Source organism: Lissotriton vulgaris, chromosome 11 (assembly GCF_964263255.1).
Source record: "Lissotriton vulgaris chromosome 11, aLisVul1.2, whole genome shotgun sequence".
In the NCBI taxonomy this organism is placed as follows: Eukaryota; Metazoa; Chordata; class Amphibia; order Caudata; family Salamandridae; genus Lissotriton; species Lissotriton vulgaris.
In genome coordinates, this window is record NC_141699.1 from 108440895 (window position 1) to 108462590 (window position 21696).

Below are 21696 nucleotides of genomic sequence, written 5' to 3' on the forward strand. Positions count from 1 at the left end.
GGTACTGATTTCAGAAACAAAATCTCCAAATGGGACGCAACATGGTGGCCTTCAGAACTCTGACCTCCTCCTACCCACAATGTCCTCACTAGGAGCCTGGGCATCATTTGGGGCAACAAGCTAACCATGATGATTAAGGTCAACTCTGTCTCGTCCGCCTGCTTCTTCATTCTCCGTATGCTTTGTAAGACATTTAAATGGCTACCCCAAAGCGTAATACGCTCCATCACCCAGGCCCTCATCTCCAAGCCGACTGGACTACAGCAAAGCTCTCTATACAGGGATCGAAGCATACCTTCTCTGCTGACTACAGACAATACAGAACACCGCAGCTAGGCTTGCCCTGGATCTCCCTAGACAAACCCACATCACCCCCTACCTCATGGAATTCAACTGGCTTCCTGTACAGAAAAGATGCCAGTTCAAGCTCCTGACCCACGCATACAAGGCCCTCCACAACTGTGGACACACCAACTTTAATCACCGCCTAAACTCCCATTAGCCCACCAGACACTTCTGCTCTACGTACCTTTCTCTAACCCTCATCCCCGCATCCAACGTAGCAGATGAGGAGGTCGCTTCTTCTCCTACCTAGCAGCAAAGACATGGAATGAACTACCTATTCATCTGTTGTTCTCCCCATCTCTTCCAGAGTTCCAGAAGTCCCTGAAGACCTGGCTACTCACCAGTCAGCGCCTAGATACACTTGTGGGTGACAAAAAACGCTCTACAGCTCTACTGATTGATTTACCCAGTAAAGGAAGGTTCAAATCAGCTAAGAGGGAAGTCCGATACTGACACCTGTATGTGATTTCAATGAAAACATTTCCACAGAATAGAATTTCTGAGAATTGATTCTGCTAAAAGTGTTTAATAACAACATTCAAGATGAACAGCATTTACCATTTGGTGGAAGCCAATTCAAATAATACCTTTTTTCATAATTCCCCTTTCCACGTTTAAGATGTAACTACCATTTAACTTAAAATTGGGCTCTCTATGTTATTTTTACTGTAATGATTGCTTAGATCATTCTCCCCTTCACCTCCTACAATTCCGACTTCCTGCCAATTAGTGACATTTCATTTCTTTTTTTTAATTGCTTTCCCGGGGCTTCTCAGGTCAGACTGAGCTTCCTTTCCACTGCTTTGTTTCCATCCCACATCCAAGTCTAAACTCCTCATAATCTTCCTATCTCGCTTTTTATTTTTTATTTTCAAGAGGTTGGATGGAGGAGTACATCCTCTACCTTGCCCTTTCACCCATTTCTAAAGTTAATTTATTTAGCTCCCATAAGCTTCTCCTTATGTCTATTTTTGTGCTGGCCCTCTTCTGTACACATATAGAGCCCCTCATAACTATTCTCCTACCCCATCTCTGATTTTCTACTTTAATATTAAAAACTGTTTTTTCTAAACAGGATTTATAATGGTTGCACAAATTAATTTCTTTTTGTAAATTAATATTCAACCAAAACGTGTTACTAATTCTTCGATTTTTCACTCCATGGGTTTGAATTATTTGGTTTTTCAGTAATTGGCTTCCATTATTTTATTTTGGAATATGCATACTACAACGCTAGTATCTTTTTTTGTTAAACACACCAATTATGTATAATGTTAACTATTTTCGGGTGTACCCTCCAAGAAGGATAAGACAGGACTTACCCCGATCCGGCTCCTTCTCCTTCTCCACAACGATCTTGTAGAAATAGAAGCCATAGATGAAAGCGCGAAGGGCTTCGCCTGATGCGTGGACAATCAGACCCTCATCCAGCATTTTCTGCAAAATACAAATGCATTGAGTCCAAGGAAAATAGGAGTGAGGGATGGAATATGAGCTCAAATACATTTACATTTACATTTACAGACAGAGAGGCAAAGAAAGGATGCAACAGACGGACTTATAACAAAAGTGAACGACTAACTACATAAACAGGAGACAGAATAGCGAAGGATGGAGGCACGGAAAGATAATGAACAAGAGACACAAATAATCTAGTGAGCAGTAGAAAGACAGATGTGTGTACACCAAGAAAGGTGTGTGTCTGGCTCTGCTACAGATAGTTGTGTGTTTTAAGTCAGTGAAGGCCAGTAACATTAACATAAAACAAGAGTGCTCTGCTTTCCTTACACGAGATATTGAACCATAGAGAGGAAGCAAGATTGCTTTTAATCAAGGAGGTTTGTTGGATTACTATATGCTAATAATTCAGATATTCACTATCTTTTGAGCTTCACATGTATACTATCCCTCCAAATATGCTACTGCGAGGGAGGGAAGTTATCGCACCGGTGCTCACAAACTTGCTGAATATGTCCTTCGACTTGGGGCAGGTTCCAAATAACTGGAAACACGCAATGCTGGTGCTGTGACTTAAAAAAACATCTTTAGATCCTGCACTCCCGGAAAATCTGAGACCAGTATCTCTGCCTCCATTCTTTGCAAAAATTGCAGAGAAATACTTAAATACCCAACTGACTAAGTTTATTGAGGAAAACCAGGTACTCCATGAAACTCAATCTGGCTTTAGAGCACTTCAAAGTACCGAGTCAGCCTTACTTCTGGCTTCAGACGCGCTAAAAATAGCAGCAGGGGCGTGGCCAAGATGGCGGGCTGAGAGGACGCACTTGCCGAGAGCTCCCGAGCCCCTGGAAACCCTGCACCGCTCACAACCGCTGATCTCCCCCAGATCGAGCGGCTACCACACCTGGTGATCCCCGTGGTGGTGAAGAGCAGTCGGTGAGCCCCAGTTGTCCCGCCGCGGCGGTGGTTCAGCTCGGTACCGATTGAGGCGGTTCCCGCTGAGAGATCTACGGGAGGCCCGAGAGCCGCGAGACCTTCAGGCTTGGTGTTCCGGCGAGGTGACCTAGCGACGGCGAGTGGCCTGCCGGCGTACCCGTGCCGCGGCGCCTGGGTGGGAGCCGAGGCGGCCTTCATCGACGGAGCGGAGCCGAACAGACAGTGGCAGCGGAGGCGTAGCCGGCCTACGGCAACTACGCAAGACCGGGGCTCGAGAAGGCCTACCCCACGTGGATGCTCCGGTCCCCCCCTGGCCGCAACGGAGTAAGATCGCGCTTCCAGCGTGTTTGCACGTCTCGGCGAGCTGGCCCTGGTTGCCTCGCGCCCTGCGAGCCTGCCCTTTGACTGTACGCCCTGCATGTGGTCCCGTGACGGGGGTCGGCCTCGTTCCCTGGGTGTTGGCCCCATTGACTGTAACGGGCGGCCATTTTGAAGAACTTTGAGCAGCCGCCCGGCCTCGACCGGGGCCTCTGAACTGCAGTGCCCCCCAGCCAGCGACAGAGGGACCGGCCGGCTTCTGCCGCTCGATTGCCCCGACCTGTGGCGCCTGCTCGCCGAGCTGTGGACGACGGTGGTTCCCACCTCCCAAGATGTCGAATGCTAGGGGGCAGAGGAGAGGCGATCGGACCTTGCCGGACATGTTGGGGCGCGGTGCCCTGCGCAGCGGGGGAGGCCAGCCTGCCCCGAGCCCCCCGGCTCACTCCAGGGGCGCTGACGGCGGAGAGCCCCCAGTGACCCGGTTGTTCCTGGAGTCGCTGTTTAGCTCCTTGAGGGAGGATTTTCAGACTTTGAAGCAGGAGGTGGCCGGAGAGGTCCCGGAAGTCCGGAGAGAAGTGGACTCCCTGGGGGAGCGAGTTAACACTGTGGAGGCGGCTGGTCATTCTAGAGACGATGAGATCACCCACTTGCAGCAGGAGGTCCTACGGCTGCGGGAACAGCAGATTGAGTTACAGGCCCAAGCCGAGGACCTTGAAAACCGGTCCAGGCGGAACAACATCAGGGTCCGGGGTGTTCCGTCCAACGAAGAGGGTGAGGACGTGGCCGCCTACCTGGGAGCCCTATTCCGCGAAATCTTGGGGGAGTCTGAGGACTTCCAAATACGTATCGACAGGGCGCACAGGGTTGGCCGTCCTCGCAGGGCCTCGGCGCCCCCCCCCCGGACATTCTGGCCTTTCTGCCGGACTTCCCCTTGATGAGCGGATTCTCCGCGAGGCGCGGCGGCAGCAGCCTTTCCGCTTCAGAGATCACCCGGTGGCTCTATATCAAGACTTATCCACGATCACGCTGCAGAAGAGGAAAACATTTAAAATTGCCACGGACTTCCTTCGGGAGCATGAAACGCAGTATTCGTGGGGGCACCCCTTCCGATTGATCTTCCGGTGGAATGGAACACTGCATCAGCTTCGGTCCCTCCAGGATGTCTGCGGAGTGTTGGGGATCACGGCTTCGGACACCCCGACGCCGCGCCGCAGGTGAGGCACTTGAGACGGCTGGCAAGAGATCGGAGAGAGGCGATCCCCGCCGCCTGTGAGGCCTGACTCGCCCACGATTCGAACGGACATGTCGAGCGCTATCCAGGAGGCCTCCAGAGCGACAACGAGCGGCGATGTGGCCTTGACGGCCTGAACTTACTCCGGGGGGAGTCTACATTAGCTTTTAATCATTGCAGGTGCGGGGGTTCTAGGGGCAGGGGGGGGGCGGGGGTGCTGGTGGTGGTGGCTGGGCGTCCACTCGATCGACTTTCCACGGCCTTGTCCGATAAGGACCGGACTGGGACAATGTCTTTTTTGAATGGCCTGGGGAGCGGGGGGGAGGAAGGGGAGTTGCTGGGGAAAGTTTCGAGTTGGGGGGTTTGTTGGGGGGTCTGCTGGGGGGAAGGGGGTTGGGGGGAGTGTGGGGCTGGGTGTGCGGGGTTCTGGGGAGAGGGGGGGTCCACACAGTTGGGGTGTTTTGGGGTTCGGGGACTGTACTGTGCCGTTGGGAAGATTGCTTTCGCTGTGAGATGATGTTTCTTGCTGTGGCCTCTGAGCTTTGCCCGGTGGGCCTTGCCCGCCTTCGTGTGCGTTTCTGGTGTTCCCCTCCATGATGGCCCTTAAAGTTGTTACTCTGAATGTGAAGGGGCTGAATAATCCGGTTAAACGGCGGGCTGTCCTGTCCCTGTTAGAGAACTCCCAGGCCGACATCTGCCTACTGCAGGAGACCCACTTGCTGGCCAAGGATTGTCCCAGAATGCGCACCCCTAAGTTCCCCACGCAACTCTTTTCTTCCAGTGCTTCTAAAACGGCAGGTGTGGCGCTTTTGTTCTCCAGAGGGTTCAGAGAGGAGGTTTTGCAGAAGGTAGGGGAGCAGAAAGGGAGACTTCTGGCATATAGGATCAAGGTGGGGGGCTTGGTGTTTACTGTAGGCTCCATATACTGCCCCAATGACCATCAGGACCAATTTCTGCACAGGGCACTGGAAGACGTGGCATCCACTCCTGACCGGCACATTATACTAGGGGGGGACCTGAATGTGGTCTTTGATGCGACTCTGGACAGGTCTGTGCAGCGGCGCCACCAGTTGGGAGAGCTTTCGGGCTCAGTTCGTACCCGACTGGAGGAGCTTGACTTGCACGACATGTGGCGCCGCCTCCACCCCGCGACTCGCGCATATTCCTATTTCTCCCATGCCCACAAGTCCTACGCGAGGCTGGATCATCTACTAGTGACGGGCCCGATGTTCGAACTAGCCTCGAATGCCGACATGGGGGTCCTCTCTCTCTCCGACCATGCGCCGGTGGAGGGCACCTTCCGTCTACCTCCAGTGGCTCGCCCGAGGGGGGTCTGGCGTCTTCGGGAAACGTTGCTGCACAGGCGATCGACGGTGCAACAGATTCGCGCGGCCATAGCGGACTTCCAGCGTGTAAACGACAATGGCGACACCACCCGCGCGACGCAATGGGCTGCCCTGAAGGCTGTGCTCCGTGGCGAATTTATCGCTATCTCCTCGGCGGAGAACAAGGATCGCCAGCTCAAAAGGGACGAGCTTACTCGACAGGTGCGGGAGCTGGAACAGGTACATCACAGAACGGGCGCCCCCCGTGTCTGGAGGCAATTGAAGGCCGCCAGGAAAATCCTGTCCGCTCTTGACACAGACCGAGCGGAGTACGCGGTGCTTCGCTTGAAGCACAAGTATTACACCGGTGGGGACAGGTGCGGCCGGCTCCTGGCGCACAAGTTCAGGGTGCCACACCAACAGCACCGGGTGAAGGAGTTAGTTACCCCTACCGGAGGGTCGGTCACGGAAGACGGGCAGATCGCGGAAGTTTTCCGCAACTTCTACGCTGACCTCTACGCTGGCGAGGCCCCCTCCGCACGGGCGGAAGCGGATTATCTAGATTCGGTGTCGCTTCCGTCGTTGACGCCGGATCAGGCCCAATATCTGGAGCGAGAGATCCGGATTGAGGAGGTGGTTACGGCAATCTCCCGGCTCAAGACTGGTAAGGCTCTGGGACCTGATGGCTTCATCCCTCTTTTCTATAAGACCTTCTGTCAGGAGCTTGCGCCTCTGTTGACACGTCTTTTCAACACATTCTCGGAGCCGGTGCCATTCCCCCTGAATTTCTTCAGGCTACGGTCTCAGTGATCCCGAAGCCGGGCAAGGATCGGACTGCCTGCGGGTCCTACCGCCCCATCTCGCTATTGAACACAGACCTGAAGGTTTTCACTAGCATTCTGGCTGCACGTCTGGCGCTTCATCTCCCGGGCATGGTCGACTCGGATCAGGCCGGCTTCGTACCAGGCAGGCAGACTGTGGACAACACGAAGAGGGTGACTCACATCCTTGAGAAGGCCTCGAGGATTCCCGGGGAACGCATGCTCCTTTCCATTGACGCGGAAAAGGCGTTTGACAGGGTGCACTGGCCTTATCTGGAGAAAGTCCTGGGCAAGTTTGGGGTCGGCGAGAAGTTCCGGCACCTGATTTTCAACTGCTACCGTTTTCCATCCGCGGTGGTCCGGGTGAACGGGGGCAGCTCTCGGCACTTTCCAATAGAGCGTGGTACACGACAGGGGTGCCCACTGTCCCCTCTGCTCTTCGCTCTTTATATGGAGCCGTTCGCTCAAAGGGTCCGCCAGAACCCCGACATCATAGGGGTCCGGGTGGGAGAGTTCCACCATGCTCTCAGCCTCTACGCGGATGATGTCATATTGACACTCGACGACCCGCGGAGGTCCCTGCCTGCATGTATCGCGGAGCTGGACCTCTTTGCCACGGTGGCGGGCTTCAAGGTGAACCTCGAGAAGTCTGCGGCCCTCGATATCTCGCTGACTACCGCCACCAGAGCTGACCTGCAGAGGCTTTTCCCCTTGAGCTGGTCTGGGGACCGGATTCCGTATCTGGGGATCCTTTTGGCACCCTCACTCCCCGCGATGGTCACGGCCAATTACACAGCTTTGAGTGCAAAGATCAAGGAGGAATTGGCTCGCTGGGATAAGGGCACGTTGTCGCTGCTGGGCAGGGTGGCCGCAGTGAAGATGACCCTTCTACCACAGGTCCTGTACCTGTTCAGGGCGCTCCCGCTACAGCCTCCCAAAGGATGGCTCGCGGAGACTCAATCGGCCATAGCACGTTTTGTGTGGCAGGGCCGTAGGCCTAGGATTAAACGGACCATAGCTACGCTGGCGCCGGAGTCTGGTGGACTTGGGATACCAGACCTGCAGAAGTATTTTCAGGCCGCCCAATTGCGCTATTTGGTGGAGTGGAGCCGGTGGGAGTCGGACAAACACTGGCTGTTTCAGGACCAGGCGGTAGCAGGCAGAACGCTACAAGAGGTGCCTTTCCTGAGACGGGCCCATCGGCCCCCTAACCTTTATGCCTCCTTTGTGACGCGGGTCCCGCTTCGTGTATGGGACTCTGTGGCTACCAAGCACGAACTCACTACCTTCCCCTCTCCCTTCACGCCGCTGATTGGTAACCCGGACTTTGGCCCGGGTATGGAGCCGGGAGCCTATGATCACTGGCGGGCGGCCCGTTGTTGCCTCCCCAAGACGGAACGCATGCGGTACATGCAGGCGCGTCACTGGGCGCTACAGCCTCAGGTGCGTGCGACGGCAGACCGGACGATCACACCGAACGAGCGCTGGCTAGTGACTCGCTAGTCGGACGCCAAGCTCATCTCCGACTTGTATAAGATGCTGCAGCCCCCCCCCCTTTCACATCTACAACCCGGGCAGGGAGCGGTGGGAACGGGAGCTTGGTCGAGTGCTAAGCCATACTGACTGGGACCACATCTCCTACCGAGTGCGCCACTCCGCCTATCACACCGGGCTCACAGAGACCTTCACCAAAATCACAACCTATTGGTATCGCACTCCTGAGAAATTACACGAGATGGACCGCTCGATGCCTGGGACATGCTGGCGCAACTGTGGTCAGACTGACACGCTTACTCATATATTGTGGGACTGTCCCCTTTTGGCTCCTTACTGGGAGGAGGTCCTCAATGAGGTTGACAAATGCTTTGGAATAGAATTACCCCGCTTCCCTGCATATGTCCTATTGGGTTTGCCGAATGGATTGATGTACCCTCTCAGATCTAAAAGGGGTAGACAGACAGCGATAGCTTTGGGTTCAGCAGTACAGAACATACTCATACACTGGCGCTCCACCACGCTCCCCACTGTTGTCGGCTGGCTGCACAGATTGTGGCATGTCCTTGGCATGGAGAAGCTGTCCCTGGTAGTGGCGGGAGATGTAGACGCTTTTGATGAGCTGTGGGCACCCTTCCATAATTTGTTATGCTCAGAATTCAAAGAAATCACCTGCCCTAGGTATCTTAGACTGTTGCGGCTGACACCGCCGCCGGACCCACCTGTTTGATCGGCCCAAGCTGGCAACTGGTAGTGGGGGTAGACAGTAGGTTGCCACAGGGGAAGAGCGAGTGGTTGACGGCACAGTACAGGGGGTGGGGGAGGGGGTGTGGGGGTTTGGGGGTTGTTGGTTGGGTGGGAGGAGGGGCAGGGTTGTTCCCCCCTTTTTCCCTTTTCCTTTTTCCTTTTTTCCCCTCTTGTTTTCACCCACAGGTGCGCGAGCTGTGAGATCCAAGCACGACTGTGCCCATCGTGTCGAAAGGACTGCCTTTATGTATCTAATGTACCAAACGCACTAATTTTGAGGGGCACCTGTGGTTTTATGTTGTTTTTGTTGTTTCCTTCCTTACCCTGCATCAATAAAATACTTTAAACCTAAAAATGGCAGCAAATGAGGGAAGGCGGAACTGATGCACAAGTTACTAGTTGTGTAACAATATATCTGTAAGAGACATTAGTTAGTGATAGATTCCTTACCTTAGAATATCCCAGGCGTCAGACTGGATCCGGAACGTTTTGCTAGCAGTACCCCCGCACATCAGTAGGTGGCGTCCTGCAGCTCCGCATCCGTCGCTGGCGTCGTACAGAGACTACTTAGGCGCCACCCATGCGCAATGATGTCAGTTCTGTACACGACTTTCCGCGCCAGGAACGCAGAGCCATGCAAGAAACTGACCACTGGTGCATTGAAACTAGGGCCCTGAAGGGGATGACCTTAACCCTAGTAATCAGTTCACAGAACAGGGAGGATGGGAGGGGCGGTAAGGAATCTGTCACTAACTAATGTATTTTACAGGTATATCATTACACAAGTAGTAACTTGTGCATCTGAAAGAGACACGTTAGTGATAGATTCCTTAACTTAGAATAGATACCCCAGCAATACCAACCCCAGTGGTGGGTCTGCGAACAAGATTCCACCAGTAAGTCACGGAGAACAGAGTGGCCAAAGAAGCCGTCTCTCCGGACTTGAATGTCAAGGCAGTAATGCTTGGTAAACGTGTGCAGAGAGGCCCACATATATGCATGACAAATGTCCTGCAAGGGAACGCCGCAACCCAAGGCAGTACTGGCTGCTGTTGCCCTGGTGGAATGGGTACGCAGTCCCACAAGAGGCTCCTTCTTAGCCAACGAGTAACAGGCTTTGATGCAGAGAACGACCCACCGAAAGATGGTCCGTTTGTGCACGGCCCGACTTTTTTTCGCACCCACGTAGACAACAAAGAGCTGGTCATCCACCTGGAACTGCTGTGTGCGCTTCAGATAGGATGAGAGCGCACATTTTGGATCCAGACGGTGGAACCTCTCTTCCTCTTTCGAAGCATGCGGAGGCGGAAAGAAGGTGGGCAAAGTGATGGTCTGCCCGATGTGGAAGGGTATAACAACCTTTGGCAAGAAGGAAGGACGGGTCCCTAAAACCACCTTGTCCGGATGAACAGAAAGGAAAGGCGATGTAGAAGAAAGGGCCTGGAGCTCACTCACTCTTCAGGCCGAAGTGATAGCCACCAGGAAGGCCGTCTTTAGAGTAGGAAGAAGCAAAGGACAGGTATGAAGAGGCTCAAAGGGAGCGAACATCAGATATGTCAGGACAAGGTTTAAGTCTCATTGAGGCATTATGAACGGCACGGGAGGAAACGTGTGCGTAATGCCATTCAGGAAACGGTTAACAACCTGGGACATAAAAAGAGAAGGTTGATCAAGAAGCTAAGGAAAGGCAGAGATGGCAGAAAGATAACCCTTGATAGTGCCCAGAGCAGAGCCAAGCAGGGCCAAGGAAAGAAGGAACAGAATAACTTCAGAAAGAGGGGCAGAAAGGGGATCCACAGACTTAACTGTGCACCAGACCACAAATTTCTTCTACCTGCAGGTGTATCCCGTTTTTGTGGAGGGACGCCTGGCTGCCAGAATGACACCACAGACTTCGGGAGGAAGATCAAAAGCTGTCAACTGTCGCCGCTAAATCTCCACGCAAGGAGGTGGAGGCTGGACAGGTTCGGGTGGAGGACCGCTCCCTGCTGCTGCAACAGGAGATCCTCCCGAAGAGGCAGCCAGATCGGGGGATCGATCGCTATGTTGAGTAGCTCGGGATACCAGTATCTTCGTGCCCAACCGGAGCCACAAGGATGTATTGGGCCGGGTCGCGCCTGATCTTCTTCAGCACTCTGGGCAGAAGTGGTATAGGGGAAAGGTGTACAACAGATCGCAGCTCCACCCGTGACGAAAGGCGTCGCCGAGCGAGTGCCACCTTGGAAATTCCAACGCGCAGAATTGATGACATTGCGCGTTGTCTTAGATCTAACCAAGGCTCTCCCCACTGCAGAAAGAGACCTCGCACCACATCCGAGTTCAGACGCCATTCGTGATCCATCAAGCACCGGCGGCTCAGTTTGTCCGCCCTGGTGTTCAGAGTGCGTGCCAGGTGTTGAACTACCAGGGTAATACCCTGATGTTCCAGCCATGTCCATAGGCGCAGAGCCTCCTGACAAAGAGTCCAGGACCCCTCCCCACCCTGCTTGTTGCAATACCACATGGCGTTGATGTTGTCCGTGAACACATATAAACACACTTCCCTGGACAGAGGGAAGGAATGCCTTCAGTGCAAGCTGGATCGCCCAAAGCTCCAAAAGGTTAATACGGAGCCGGGACTCCGCCGGAGACCAGAGATCGCCTCTCCCAAGTGGCCTCCCCATCCCAGGAGGGATGCATCCGTCACCACTGTGTGCTCCGGTTGGGGAAGTGAGAGGGATCTGCCATTGACCCAATTGCGATTTGTGAGCCACCCCTGCTAGTGTCGTGCAGTGCCCTCTGAGATCTGGACGTGATCGGACAGGTTGCCCTGATGCTACACCCACTGGAACTTCAGGTCCCACTGCAGAGTACGCATATGCCATCTGGCATGTTGCACGAGCAGGATGCAGGAGGCCATCAGGCCCAGGAGCCGGAGGGTCATCCTAACTGAAACCTGGGACAGAGGCTGAAAGATCGGAATCATAGCCTGAATATCCCGAACTCGCTGCTCGGGAGGATAAACCCGAAACCACTTTGAATCCAGAACCACTTCGATAAAGGGGAGCTGCTGCAAGGGACTCAGGTGCGACTTCGGCACATTGATGGAGAACCCCAGCAAATGCAGGAGGTCGGCCGTAGTCTGAAGGTGGGTGATGACTGCCTGGGGCGAGCCCGCCTTCAACAACCTGTCTTTGAGGTAGGGAAAAACTGACACCCCTGACCTGCGCAGATGAGCTGCGATCACCGCCATCACTTTTGTGAACACTCGAGGGGCACTGGTAAGGCCGAAGGGGAGGACGGCAAACTGAAAATGTTCCTGGCCTACCGTGAACCGCAGGTAACGTCGGTGGGCCGGCAGGACAGGGATGTGAAAATATGTGTTCTGCAAGTCCAACACTACCATCCAGTCTCCAGGGTCGAGGGCAGCCAGGACATAACAGCCAGAGTCAACATCTTGAACTTCTCCTTCCAGAGGAAGCGATTGACGTCCCTTTTTGGGGACCAGAAAGTAGTGGGAATAAAAACAACATCCTACTTCTGGCCCAGGAATGCGCTCAATGCCCCCCTTGGCCAAGAGGGCCATAACATCCTGCTGGAGAAGCATGAAGTTATCCCCGACAAGCGGTGGAACCGAGGTGGCATGGCCGGGGGAGTAGACTCGAGGGGGAGGGACTAGACTCACGAGTTGCAGCACCCACTTGTTGGAAGTGACAGAACGCTAATGGAGAAGGTGATGACAAATCCTGCCACCCACCGGCGTGGGGTGTGACCTGAAGCTCAGACTAGGAAGGCTACGAGGTTGATGTCGCGGGGGTGGCGGTGGATTGACCCTCACGCCAGCCGCCGGAGCCACCCCAGCGGTCTCCACGCCCATGGGCACGCTGAGTTTGGTTCTGCATAGGCTTTTGACTGAAGGAACGGGCAGGGGTGCCTCTTCCAAGGCCACAAAAGGAATAAAAAGTAGATGTGGCCGGACGTATAGCCGAAAGGCCCAAGGACTTGGCCGTAGCTCGAGAGTCCTTAAAACGCTCCAGTGCAGTGTCGGCCTTATCACCAAACAGGCGAGTGCCGTCAAAGGGCATGTCCATGAGCGAGCTCTGGACATCCAGGTAAAATCCGATGGACCTCAACCAGGCGCTGCGACGAAGCGCCACGGTCGTGGAAATTGCCCTACCGAGGGAGTCCGCGGTGTCCAAGCCACAACGAATGGCGAAACTAGCCGCATTCTTACCCTCAGCCACAGCCTGAGACAGCACAATCTGGACCTCCTCCAGGCACTGAGGAGATTAGTCTTAAGGGTCACCTTTGGAAGATCAAGGTTAAGGACCTCAGCTGCCTGACGGAGCACCACCGTATACGAGGCACCTTCCTCCATAGTGGGCGGGGGAGAAGCAAACCCCTGATCAGAGGAGACATCAAGGCCGCCAGCCTCCTCCAAGTCGCCCACCCAGTTCTGCTCAGAATCACACTGACGAGCAAGAGGGTCCTCGGACCCCTCCCAATTGTCTTCCACCACCAGCGCAGTTGGCACAGGCTTCGGCGGCGGGGCAGGGATCGGGGAAGGAAGAAACTGCGCCGGGAACGGCGCTGGCCAGGGCCGAGCGGGCGCATGTCCCAATTCAGATCCCAGGTGGGGACAAAACCATCCGGGAGCCGGGGCAGAGGCGGAACCAGCAACAGCCACTGCGGTGCCGCCGGCGGAGCGGAGGGTTGCGCCGGGGCCGGCAGCATGGTATCTCTTCGCCAGTGTCCGGAGCCAGCCGCGCAGGATGCTGCGGCGCCGGGGCGGGAGCGGCTATCGGCGCCGAGGCTGGATCCGCTGGACCAGCAGGATCCTGTCACAGGTCCGCGGGGCCCAAAGGAGCACCGGCAGGAGTCCGAGGCCTAAACAGGCGGCCCATGGCAGCAAAGAATTCTTGCATGTATGCGGGGATCGCCGACGGACCGGTAAGGTGGGTAGGCCGCGGGACTCCCAGGCTCCGAAGGAGCCTCCCCCTCGTCCGCATCCGAGGACCGATGGGGGGACATCGGAGAGCGAAAACGCTTCTTCAACTTCTTTTTGTGTCGTCTCTTACCCAAATACGAGGGTGAAGACTTGGATCCCGAGGAGGGGTGATGACGACTCCGCGAGTTGTAACGTGAATTGCCCCTGGACCTCGAACGGCGTGGGGACGAGTGCCAAACTTCAAGCAACTTCCGGTGCCACTCCCTTAAGGCCTTCAGGGCCATAGCCCTACAGTCCAGACAGACACGGGAGTCATGGTCGCGCTCCAGGCAGTAGAGACAGACGTTGTGAGGGTCCGCCACTGACATTGCGACGGCAGGCCCCGCAGGACTTAAAACCAGGCATCCCTACTTGCACCAGAGAAGACCAACACGAGACAAAAGTCTCAAAAAGACTGAGGTACGTGCTCTAACCGGATCTGCGCTACTGGCGTGGAAAAAGAAAGCACCTACGTCAGAGCGCATGTGTGGCACCTAAGTAGTCTCCATGACGTCATCTCGGCGCATATGACGCAAGCGACGGATGCGGTGCCGCAGGATGCAACCTACTGACGAGCAGGGGTACTGCTAGCAAAACTTTCCAGATCCAGTCTGACGCCTGGGAATATTTTAAGGTAAGGAATCTATCACTAACTTGTCTCGGGTCTGAGTGGGGCGTTCAATACTGTCTCCCTGGAGCGGCTCTGGGAGGCCGGTGTCAGAGTGAGCACATTTCCTACAGAACAGATCCTTCCAGGTTTTACAACGTCCCTTTGAGTCCAAGATATGTCCCCTGTCTCAAGGGGTACCACATTATTCAATGAGTATATGCGCCCACTGGCGGATATTGTATTGAAGTACGAGTTACTTACCTCTGGTAACGATGTATCTGGTAGCGAAGTTGTCTAGCCGCAGATTCCTAAATTTAGAATATCCCCAGGCGACAGACTGGTTCCGGAAATTTTTTGCAGCAGCTCCACACGACCCCACCTTGACGTCGTCCACATACGGGACGTCAGCGAGGTTATATAAGTCCCACCCGGCGCGCTTACTTGAGTTTTCTTCGGAGAAACATTTCTGCTGCACTACGCGGAGCCACCAACAAAAAAACTGTGAAAGTAAGGGAACAGTGTGCGAGGGATGAAAAATCCGTGAATAAAGAAGGAGGATGGTGGAGACACCATCATAAAAGACAGAATTAGACACTGCCTATATATAGTTGATAAACTGTGAGAAAAAGCCCCGTAGGCTAAGCGAAGATCCTTCCCTGAGTGCAACAAGGGAAGAACATCCCAACAGACCGAAATAGACTGATATTGCCATGTAGAACTGTGTCGTTTAGTAAGAATGGAGCACAGAAGAACAACGGAGGTTGAAAGCAGAGCACAGCCAACCCCCAAGTGGACGACCAAGAGGAGACCAGGGCCCTGAGTCAATAGAAATGACTGAAGAAAGGGAAGGTAACAGGAGAGGAAAACCAATCTCCTTCAGTCGTATTACAGGAAGAAGCCCTTAGCAGAGGTTAACTGTATATGGAAACACTCAGAGGGGAGCCACGACTGAACTCCTGTGAAAGCTAACCCAAAGGTAACTGAAGAGGCCAGCGGAGAACACCACTCTGCAAGGTTCTCGCAGAACGGGGAGGCTGGGTGGGTGTTAAGGAATCTGCGGCTCTACCAGATACATCGTTGCCGAAGGTAAGTAACTCGTATATCTGACAGAGACATCTAGCTGCAGATTCCTTAACTTAAAATAGATACCACAGCCATACCCATCAGGGGTGGGGGGTGGGTCTGCAACAGAACAACAGAAAGCGCCAAGCATCTGATCCGGCAACTGAGTGACGGATAAAAGGGGTAAAACTGTGGCGGAACAGCCAGACAGCAACCCAAGCAGCTCGAAAGAGCAGAAGTAACAGGATAGAAGATATCCTAAAAACGCCAGAATGGTGCTACACCATACCTGTTTAAACGCCAGGTAGAATGGCATGACCTCTATAGCAGAGCAAAGAAAGAGAGAGAGAGAGCGAGAGGAAGAAGAACTACTCTCCGCTTAATGGCGCACAATGAGTATACAGACTCAAGCTGGAAATGAACTTAAAGAAATCCAACCAGAGCCTAACAGACTAGCCGATAGAAGAAAGCAGAAGGAGCCGGTCTCAAGAGCCCAAAGGCAAGAGCTAGAACCTGAGCAATGCGTTGGAAATAGCCGGCGGGACAAGAAACATGCCAAGTGCACACACAATCCCAAAAAAGGGTAATTAGGAGCAATTAGCATCAATTCTAAACCAGCTGAAGCAGGTAGAAATATGCAGTAGGCAAACGGCCATAGAGTCCTTAAAGTGGTTTACAGAAGAAGCATAAGAGTTCCTCGACCGGGCAGTATGAAGCCAAAGTGAGAAACAACCCACAATATAGACTTGCAAGGAGTAGTCAAGGACCCCTGCCATCAGAAGAGCTGTCCCGCAGGCGTAGCTTTTACAATAGAATGTGAAAATGTGGAAAAAAGGCATATCTGAAGGAAGTGGCCAAAAACACCAAGTTAACGAATGGTGGGATGAGTCTCAGAATCCGAGACCAACACTCCAGAAAAGACACGTACAGCGTCGAACACCAAAAAGGGAGCATATGTCAAATTGGGAAATCACCCTAGTAAGCAGAAGCAAGGAGGTACTTGTGGGCGACCCGCAACAACTCAGAAAAGCTTCCCCACACATGGAGATATTGGACCAGACCTCGCATCCGGAAAAGAGGTGGCGATGTAGGAAGAGGAATATCAAGGCAACTGGCATGTATACAGAAATGTATAAACATATAATTAAGTAGAGACAGAACCAGCCAAGAGCAACAATATGTCCATACCGGATCATACCAACCATGAAACCTCCCAAGGAGGTGGAAGACCATGGCGAAAGCAGATGGCACCAGGAAAAAACATAGAACACCGTACAACGAACCACCAGGCACCGCCCACAGGATCTCCAGGCCCAGGTAGATAAGCAAAGCTATATAATAGCACACAAGTACCCCACATGGAGTATGCATACCCCAAACACCTCTTAGGGCAATAAGCCAAGCCAAAAGCGCAGTAACGAACTGAACCCTTGAATATGAGTTCCGAGCCATATGACATTACGAGCTGAACCACCAGCTCAATACCACAGCCAGAGGACCAGACAAAGCAACCTGTGGAATACGGCCACAGCAGGCCAACAGGCAGCTTAAAGCAAAACGCATCCAAAGGATGCCAATAAAAAGGTAATCACCCTTGAGCATAGAAAAAGGAAGACCTAAGGCTCACTGCACATATTAAACTCAGAGTGCATCTAAAGGATGCAAAATGAAAAAGTATCACCACGGAGATAGGCCTAAGAAGACCTAAGTGGGAGGACGAAAGCCCGCAAGGAGCCGGTGAACCACCGACTCAGCGTGAGCATCAAACAGCAAAACCCCATCAAAGGGTAAGTCAACCAGTCACTCACGAATATTTTCAGGGGAGACGCTATCTCGCAACCAAGCGTGAGGCTTAAGGCAACAGAGCCTGCCATAGCTCAGCCCAAAGAATCCGCAGTAAATATGATTGACCGGATTGTGAATTCGGCAAGGTCGTGGCCATCCCGGGAGAATGGGAATGAGATCAACGCGAGCACCTTCAGAGGTGGCAGAAAGCAAAGACTCTGCAGAGTCCCACAGGACAGAGGTAGCCCGATACAAAACACATATTTAAGGACATTAGGACTGCATTAGTAGGTGCAAAGATGTTCCTACCCCATGACTCAAGCCATCTGGACTCCAAAGAGGGAGGAAGCGTTAGAGGGTGCTGTAGGAGAGTAGGGTCTGCAATCCTATGATCACCCAGATTTTTTGCTTTTGTTTCACTGGTTTACGACTTTCTCTGGCTGTGGGCCTGCCAATCAGACCCACAGCCTGGCTGTTCTCTCTCTAAATTACAACATGTACCCTAGGTGCATTTACCAATTGGTACTGGGCCACCTTATCAGACCCTGTAACTCTGGGCATAGGTGTACCCAGGGCTGCCAGGGGCTGCAGCATGTATTATGCCACCCCTGGCTGGCCTCCTAAATTTGACACAACTGGCTGCATGACAGCTGGGGCAAAGTCGTGTAATCACCCTTTGCTGTAGGTGTAGTATACCTATACCTAACCCTAAAATGGACACACAGATCCCTATCAGTCCAGTCAGGCCTTGACAATCCTGAAGGCAGAGTGCTTGGAATCGTGTGAGATGGTGCTCTGGCATGAGCTGAGCCTGTCTGCAGCTTGCGGAACCAAGTCCTAATAGCTGTTCCATGATATCGCATACCATATACTCTTAAGTGCATTATAATCCTCGCGGTTAAATGCTATCTTTGGTATTGCTTTATCAAAACATGTCGAGTAAGGTGTCATACGAATTGGAATACTAACCCCTCGCCAATTCTGGCGACGGGGTTAGCATTCCACCCTTCTAGAGGGACACGACATGTATGTAACTGTGAACCCCGGTTAAAGTTAAACGAAGCCTCAGCTCCACAAAATGGATGCTGCCACCACAGACACGAGTCTGACCCCCTGCAGCTGGGAGTCCTTCCAGCGAGGGGAGCCTGGACAAAGGGTTTCCTGTCAGGGGCGGTGCTAGCACCGTCCCAGACATGGTTTTGTGTATCCTGGGTAGGCAGGGCTTTTCAGGAAGGTGACTGCTGAGTGGCACCCCGGTGCTCACTACGCATAGGCCGGTCAGAACCAGTTCCAGGGGCACACCAGCCCCTGGCCTGGGGAAAGTCCGGCATGGCAGAGGGGTGTAACCACCCCCCTCCTAGTCCCACCCATAGGCAGGACCTAGTCACCGGGTCAGCCCCCTTTTTTAGTATAAAGATGGGAGCGGGCCCCCTGTTCAAATTAGATCATCTTTGGAATCAAGACCCGACTTTCTGCGAAAGGCATCAAGATTTCCTTCTTCAAGATTCTCCCTTGTGGCTAAGGAGTAGTCACCCTGCATCCGCAGGCACCATCCTAAGAACACTGCGGTCTGCTGCAAGTCCTTCTTCACGAATCCGACGACCCAGCTCGACGAGACCCGGCTTCCCTGGCACCTCTGACCTCTACTCACCTCTACAGCAAAGCTGAGAACTGTGAGTGCGACGAGACCTCGAGGGACCGACGATCGCCAAGACTGCACGACTTCTTTGTAACAAGCCCACCGTGTGCTCCACTGGTGAGTGCTTTGGGGTCCGAGAAGCCCCAACCCTGAGCAGCTCCAGCACCGAAGATCAGCCCTCCAGCATCTCCACGATCTGCGTGGTGCCCTTCTGCTTTTGCGTGCTCACCGCGCTGTGTGGCTACTAGCCGGCTGGCTTGTGGCCTTCTGCACGACGCCCGACGACATCACTGCTGCTGGTCTGGTTGCTCCAGACTGGCCCTTGCTTCCTTCTTCAAGAGAGGCACCCCGGACCCTCCTGGTCCACTCCAGACGCCATTTTGAGTCCACCGCGTGGGCTTGAATTTGCCAAGGCTTTGTTGCCCAATCCTGGGTCCAGCGACGCCGACAGCTTCAATCTTCGTGGGACAGCTCGCTCCTCCATCCTGGTCGTCGACAACGCCTCCTGGTCCGTGAGATCTGCGAGCACAGCGTCACCCACTCACCTAGTCGAGGTGACTACCATCCGGTGCCCTCCTGGTGCCACCTGACTACTGGCTAGTAGTCTCGAACTTGGTCCCCTCTGCTTTCAGGTGTCATCTTCCTTCGATCCAGGCTTGGATCCATCGAACTTTCTTCACTGGTCGCCTGCCAGCAACTTCTTTCTTCCAGGCTCCTGGTCCGTCTACGAGGATTCCCGACGTCTTTTAAGACCTATGCAGCTGCAGCCCCTGGGCTAGGTAACTTCGGCATTTCGGTGCCCCAGCATAGCCTCACTATCCAAGGGTCAGAATCCACTTTCGTTTTCCTCCTACCAGGTCGGGTTCGCCCGAGAACACTAACTTTGTCTTTACTAGCTACCATAGACTTTGTCCCGCATCACGCGTGAGAGTACACACTCTGCACCCGAGTCCCCTGGGTCTCCTAGAAGTAATCTGAAGATTCTATAGTCAAGATCTAGCGATTCCAAAGCCTATTAGTACTGTACTTACCTGCTAGTAATTTCGCATTCCACTTTCAGAGTATATGGTTTTCCGTGCCCCTCGGGCATTTGTATATACTGTGCTAACTTAAGTATTTTCGTAAAGGTTTCGTTTTGTGCTTAGTACCCTGTCCTCATAAAGAGTACAGGGCTGTTGTGAATCTTAATAAATAACTTGTTTATTTTCATAACACTTGTGTGGTGTCCTTTCACTTGGTGTTCAAGGGGTATATGTGTGGTATAACAGCTGGCTTAACACGCCCTCTCGAGTCTTTAGCCTTAGACTGCTCGTATCCACGCTACTAGGATAGCTGGTCCATAAGGTTGACTTACAACCAATCATCAATAAGGGTTGCTGGACTGATACATAGTGTTCACTAGAATAGTGAGCACTGCATATCAGGCCACCTTCTCACATTGGTGAGCAGCGGTTGGGATTTGAGCTTGCTGTTGTTTTACCACACGTATCCTAAGAATATCTTGTTGAAAGATCACATAAGTACTGTTAGGTACATATAACTTAGCTTAGAATACTCTGAGTTCTACTGAACCAGCTGTTGCAGCTCCTCAAGGCTTAGCACACCTTGGCTGCAACTCTTAGCAAGGGATCAGTAGGCAAACACATAGTGTAGGTAGGTGCATCACTTACACCACACTAGAAACAGTATGTCGGACAAAGGAGGAAACTCTGAGTCTCCCCTTGTGTCAGTGGACCCTCCACAGGTCCTCCCTTCCAGATATACTGTGCTTAGCTTCCATGAGTTACGACAGGTGTGTACCTCTAGGAAGATTAAGCAGGGGTCTAACCCCACAACTTCCTTTCTGGTTGGTCTCTTAGAGACTTATGATGCCAGAAAAGCTGAGAAACTTCTTAGCTCTTCTAATCCAGATGGAAGCATGCCTCCCCTTGAGGGAACCAGAGGAGACCCTGACCTAATCCACCTCTCAGCTGAGACTGAAGAGGGGGAGGAGGATGAGGATCCCTCTGGGGATGGACGTAGATAAGGGACAGGTAGAAGTCAGCAGACTAACCAGGTCCAACTTAAGCAGACATGAGATTGGTACTGGGGGACCCCTGGGGCCACTCTCAGGTCAGCTTAACATTGGGAATGGACGAGCCAGATCTCTATCAAGAGGCTCTGGCAAATCTATTCAAACCAATGGCTCTCAAAGCTCTTCTCACAGAGGGATGACTTGCCCTCAGAGGAGAGTGTATGAAGCTAAAGAAAGGGCAGTCAATCTGAGGATTGAAAGGGAAGAACTTGCCCTGGCCAAAGAGAGGCTTGCCTTTGCTAGAGAGCAACAGTTAAGTGGGGTAGTCCCCACTGGTGGCAGCATTGTACCTAGCAATAGGGAAAGGAGTTTTGATACAAAGCACCTGGGTAAGATAGTGCCTCCCTTTAAACAAGGGGATGACATCCACAAATGGATTACTGCTCTGGAGAGGGCCTGCACTGTGCAGGGTGTTCCCCAGAGTCAGTGGGCAGCTATCTTGTGGCTCTCCTTTGAAGGTAAAGGTAGAGACAAGCTCCTCACTACTAGAGTGGAGGATGCTAACAATTACCAAATCTTGAAAAATACACTGATTGATGGGTTTGGCCTAACCACTGAGCAGTACAGGGTGCTGTTCAGGGATACCCAGAAAACTCAGTCTCAAGATTGGTCTGATTTTGTAGATTGTGCCACTAAGGCTTTGGAGGGCTGGTTGCTGGGCAGTAAGGTTACTGATTATACAGGATTGTACAATTTGATCATGAGAGAACAAATTTTAAACAATTGTCAGAACCAGTTGTTGCATCAGCATCTTGTTGACTCAGATCTGACCTCTCCCCAAGAATTGGGAAAGAAGGCAGACAGATGGGTTAGAACAAGAGTTAAACAGAAACAGGACCAGAATCAAGGTGGTCAGAAGAAAGCAGACCAGAAGGGTAAAGA

At 53.0% G+C, this 21696-nt stretch overlaps 1 protein-coding gene across 7 annotated transcripts in view; it reads right to left on the bottom strand.

Moving 5' to 3' along the window:
* DEPDC5 (DEP domain containing 5, GATOR1 subcomplex subunit) overlaps positions 1–21696 on the bottom strand; it is a 592834-nt gene that overhangs the window by 201208 nt on the left and 369930 nt on the right. For all 7 annotated transcript variants that reach the window (XM_086942813.1, XM_086942812.1, XM_086942810.1 and 4 more), the window contains one exon: positions 1668–1782. In XM_086942813.1, coding sequence (XP_086798939.1) covers positions 1668–1782 — 115 coding nt within the window. The remainder of the gene's footprint in view (positions 1–1667; positions 1783–21696) is intronic.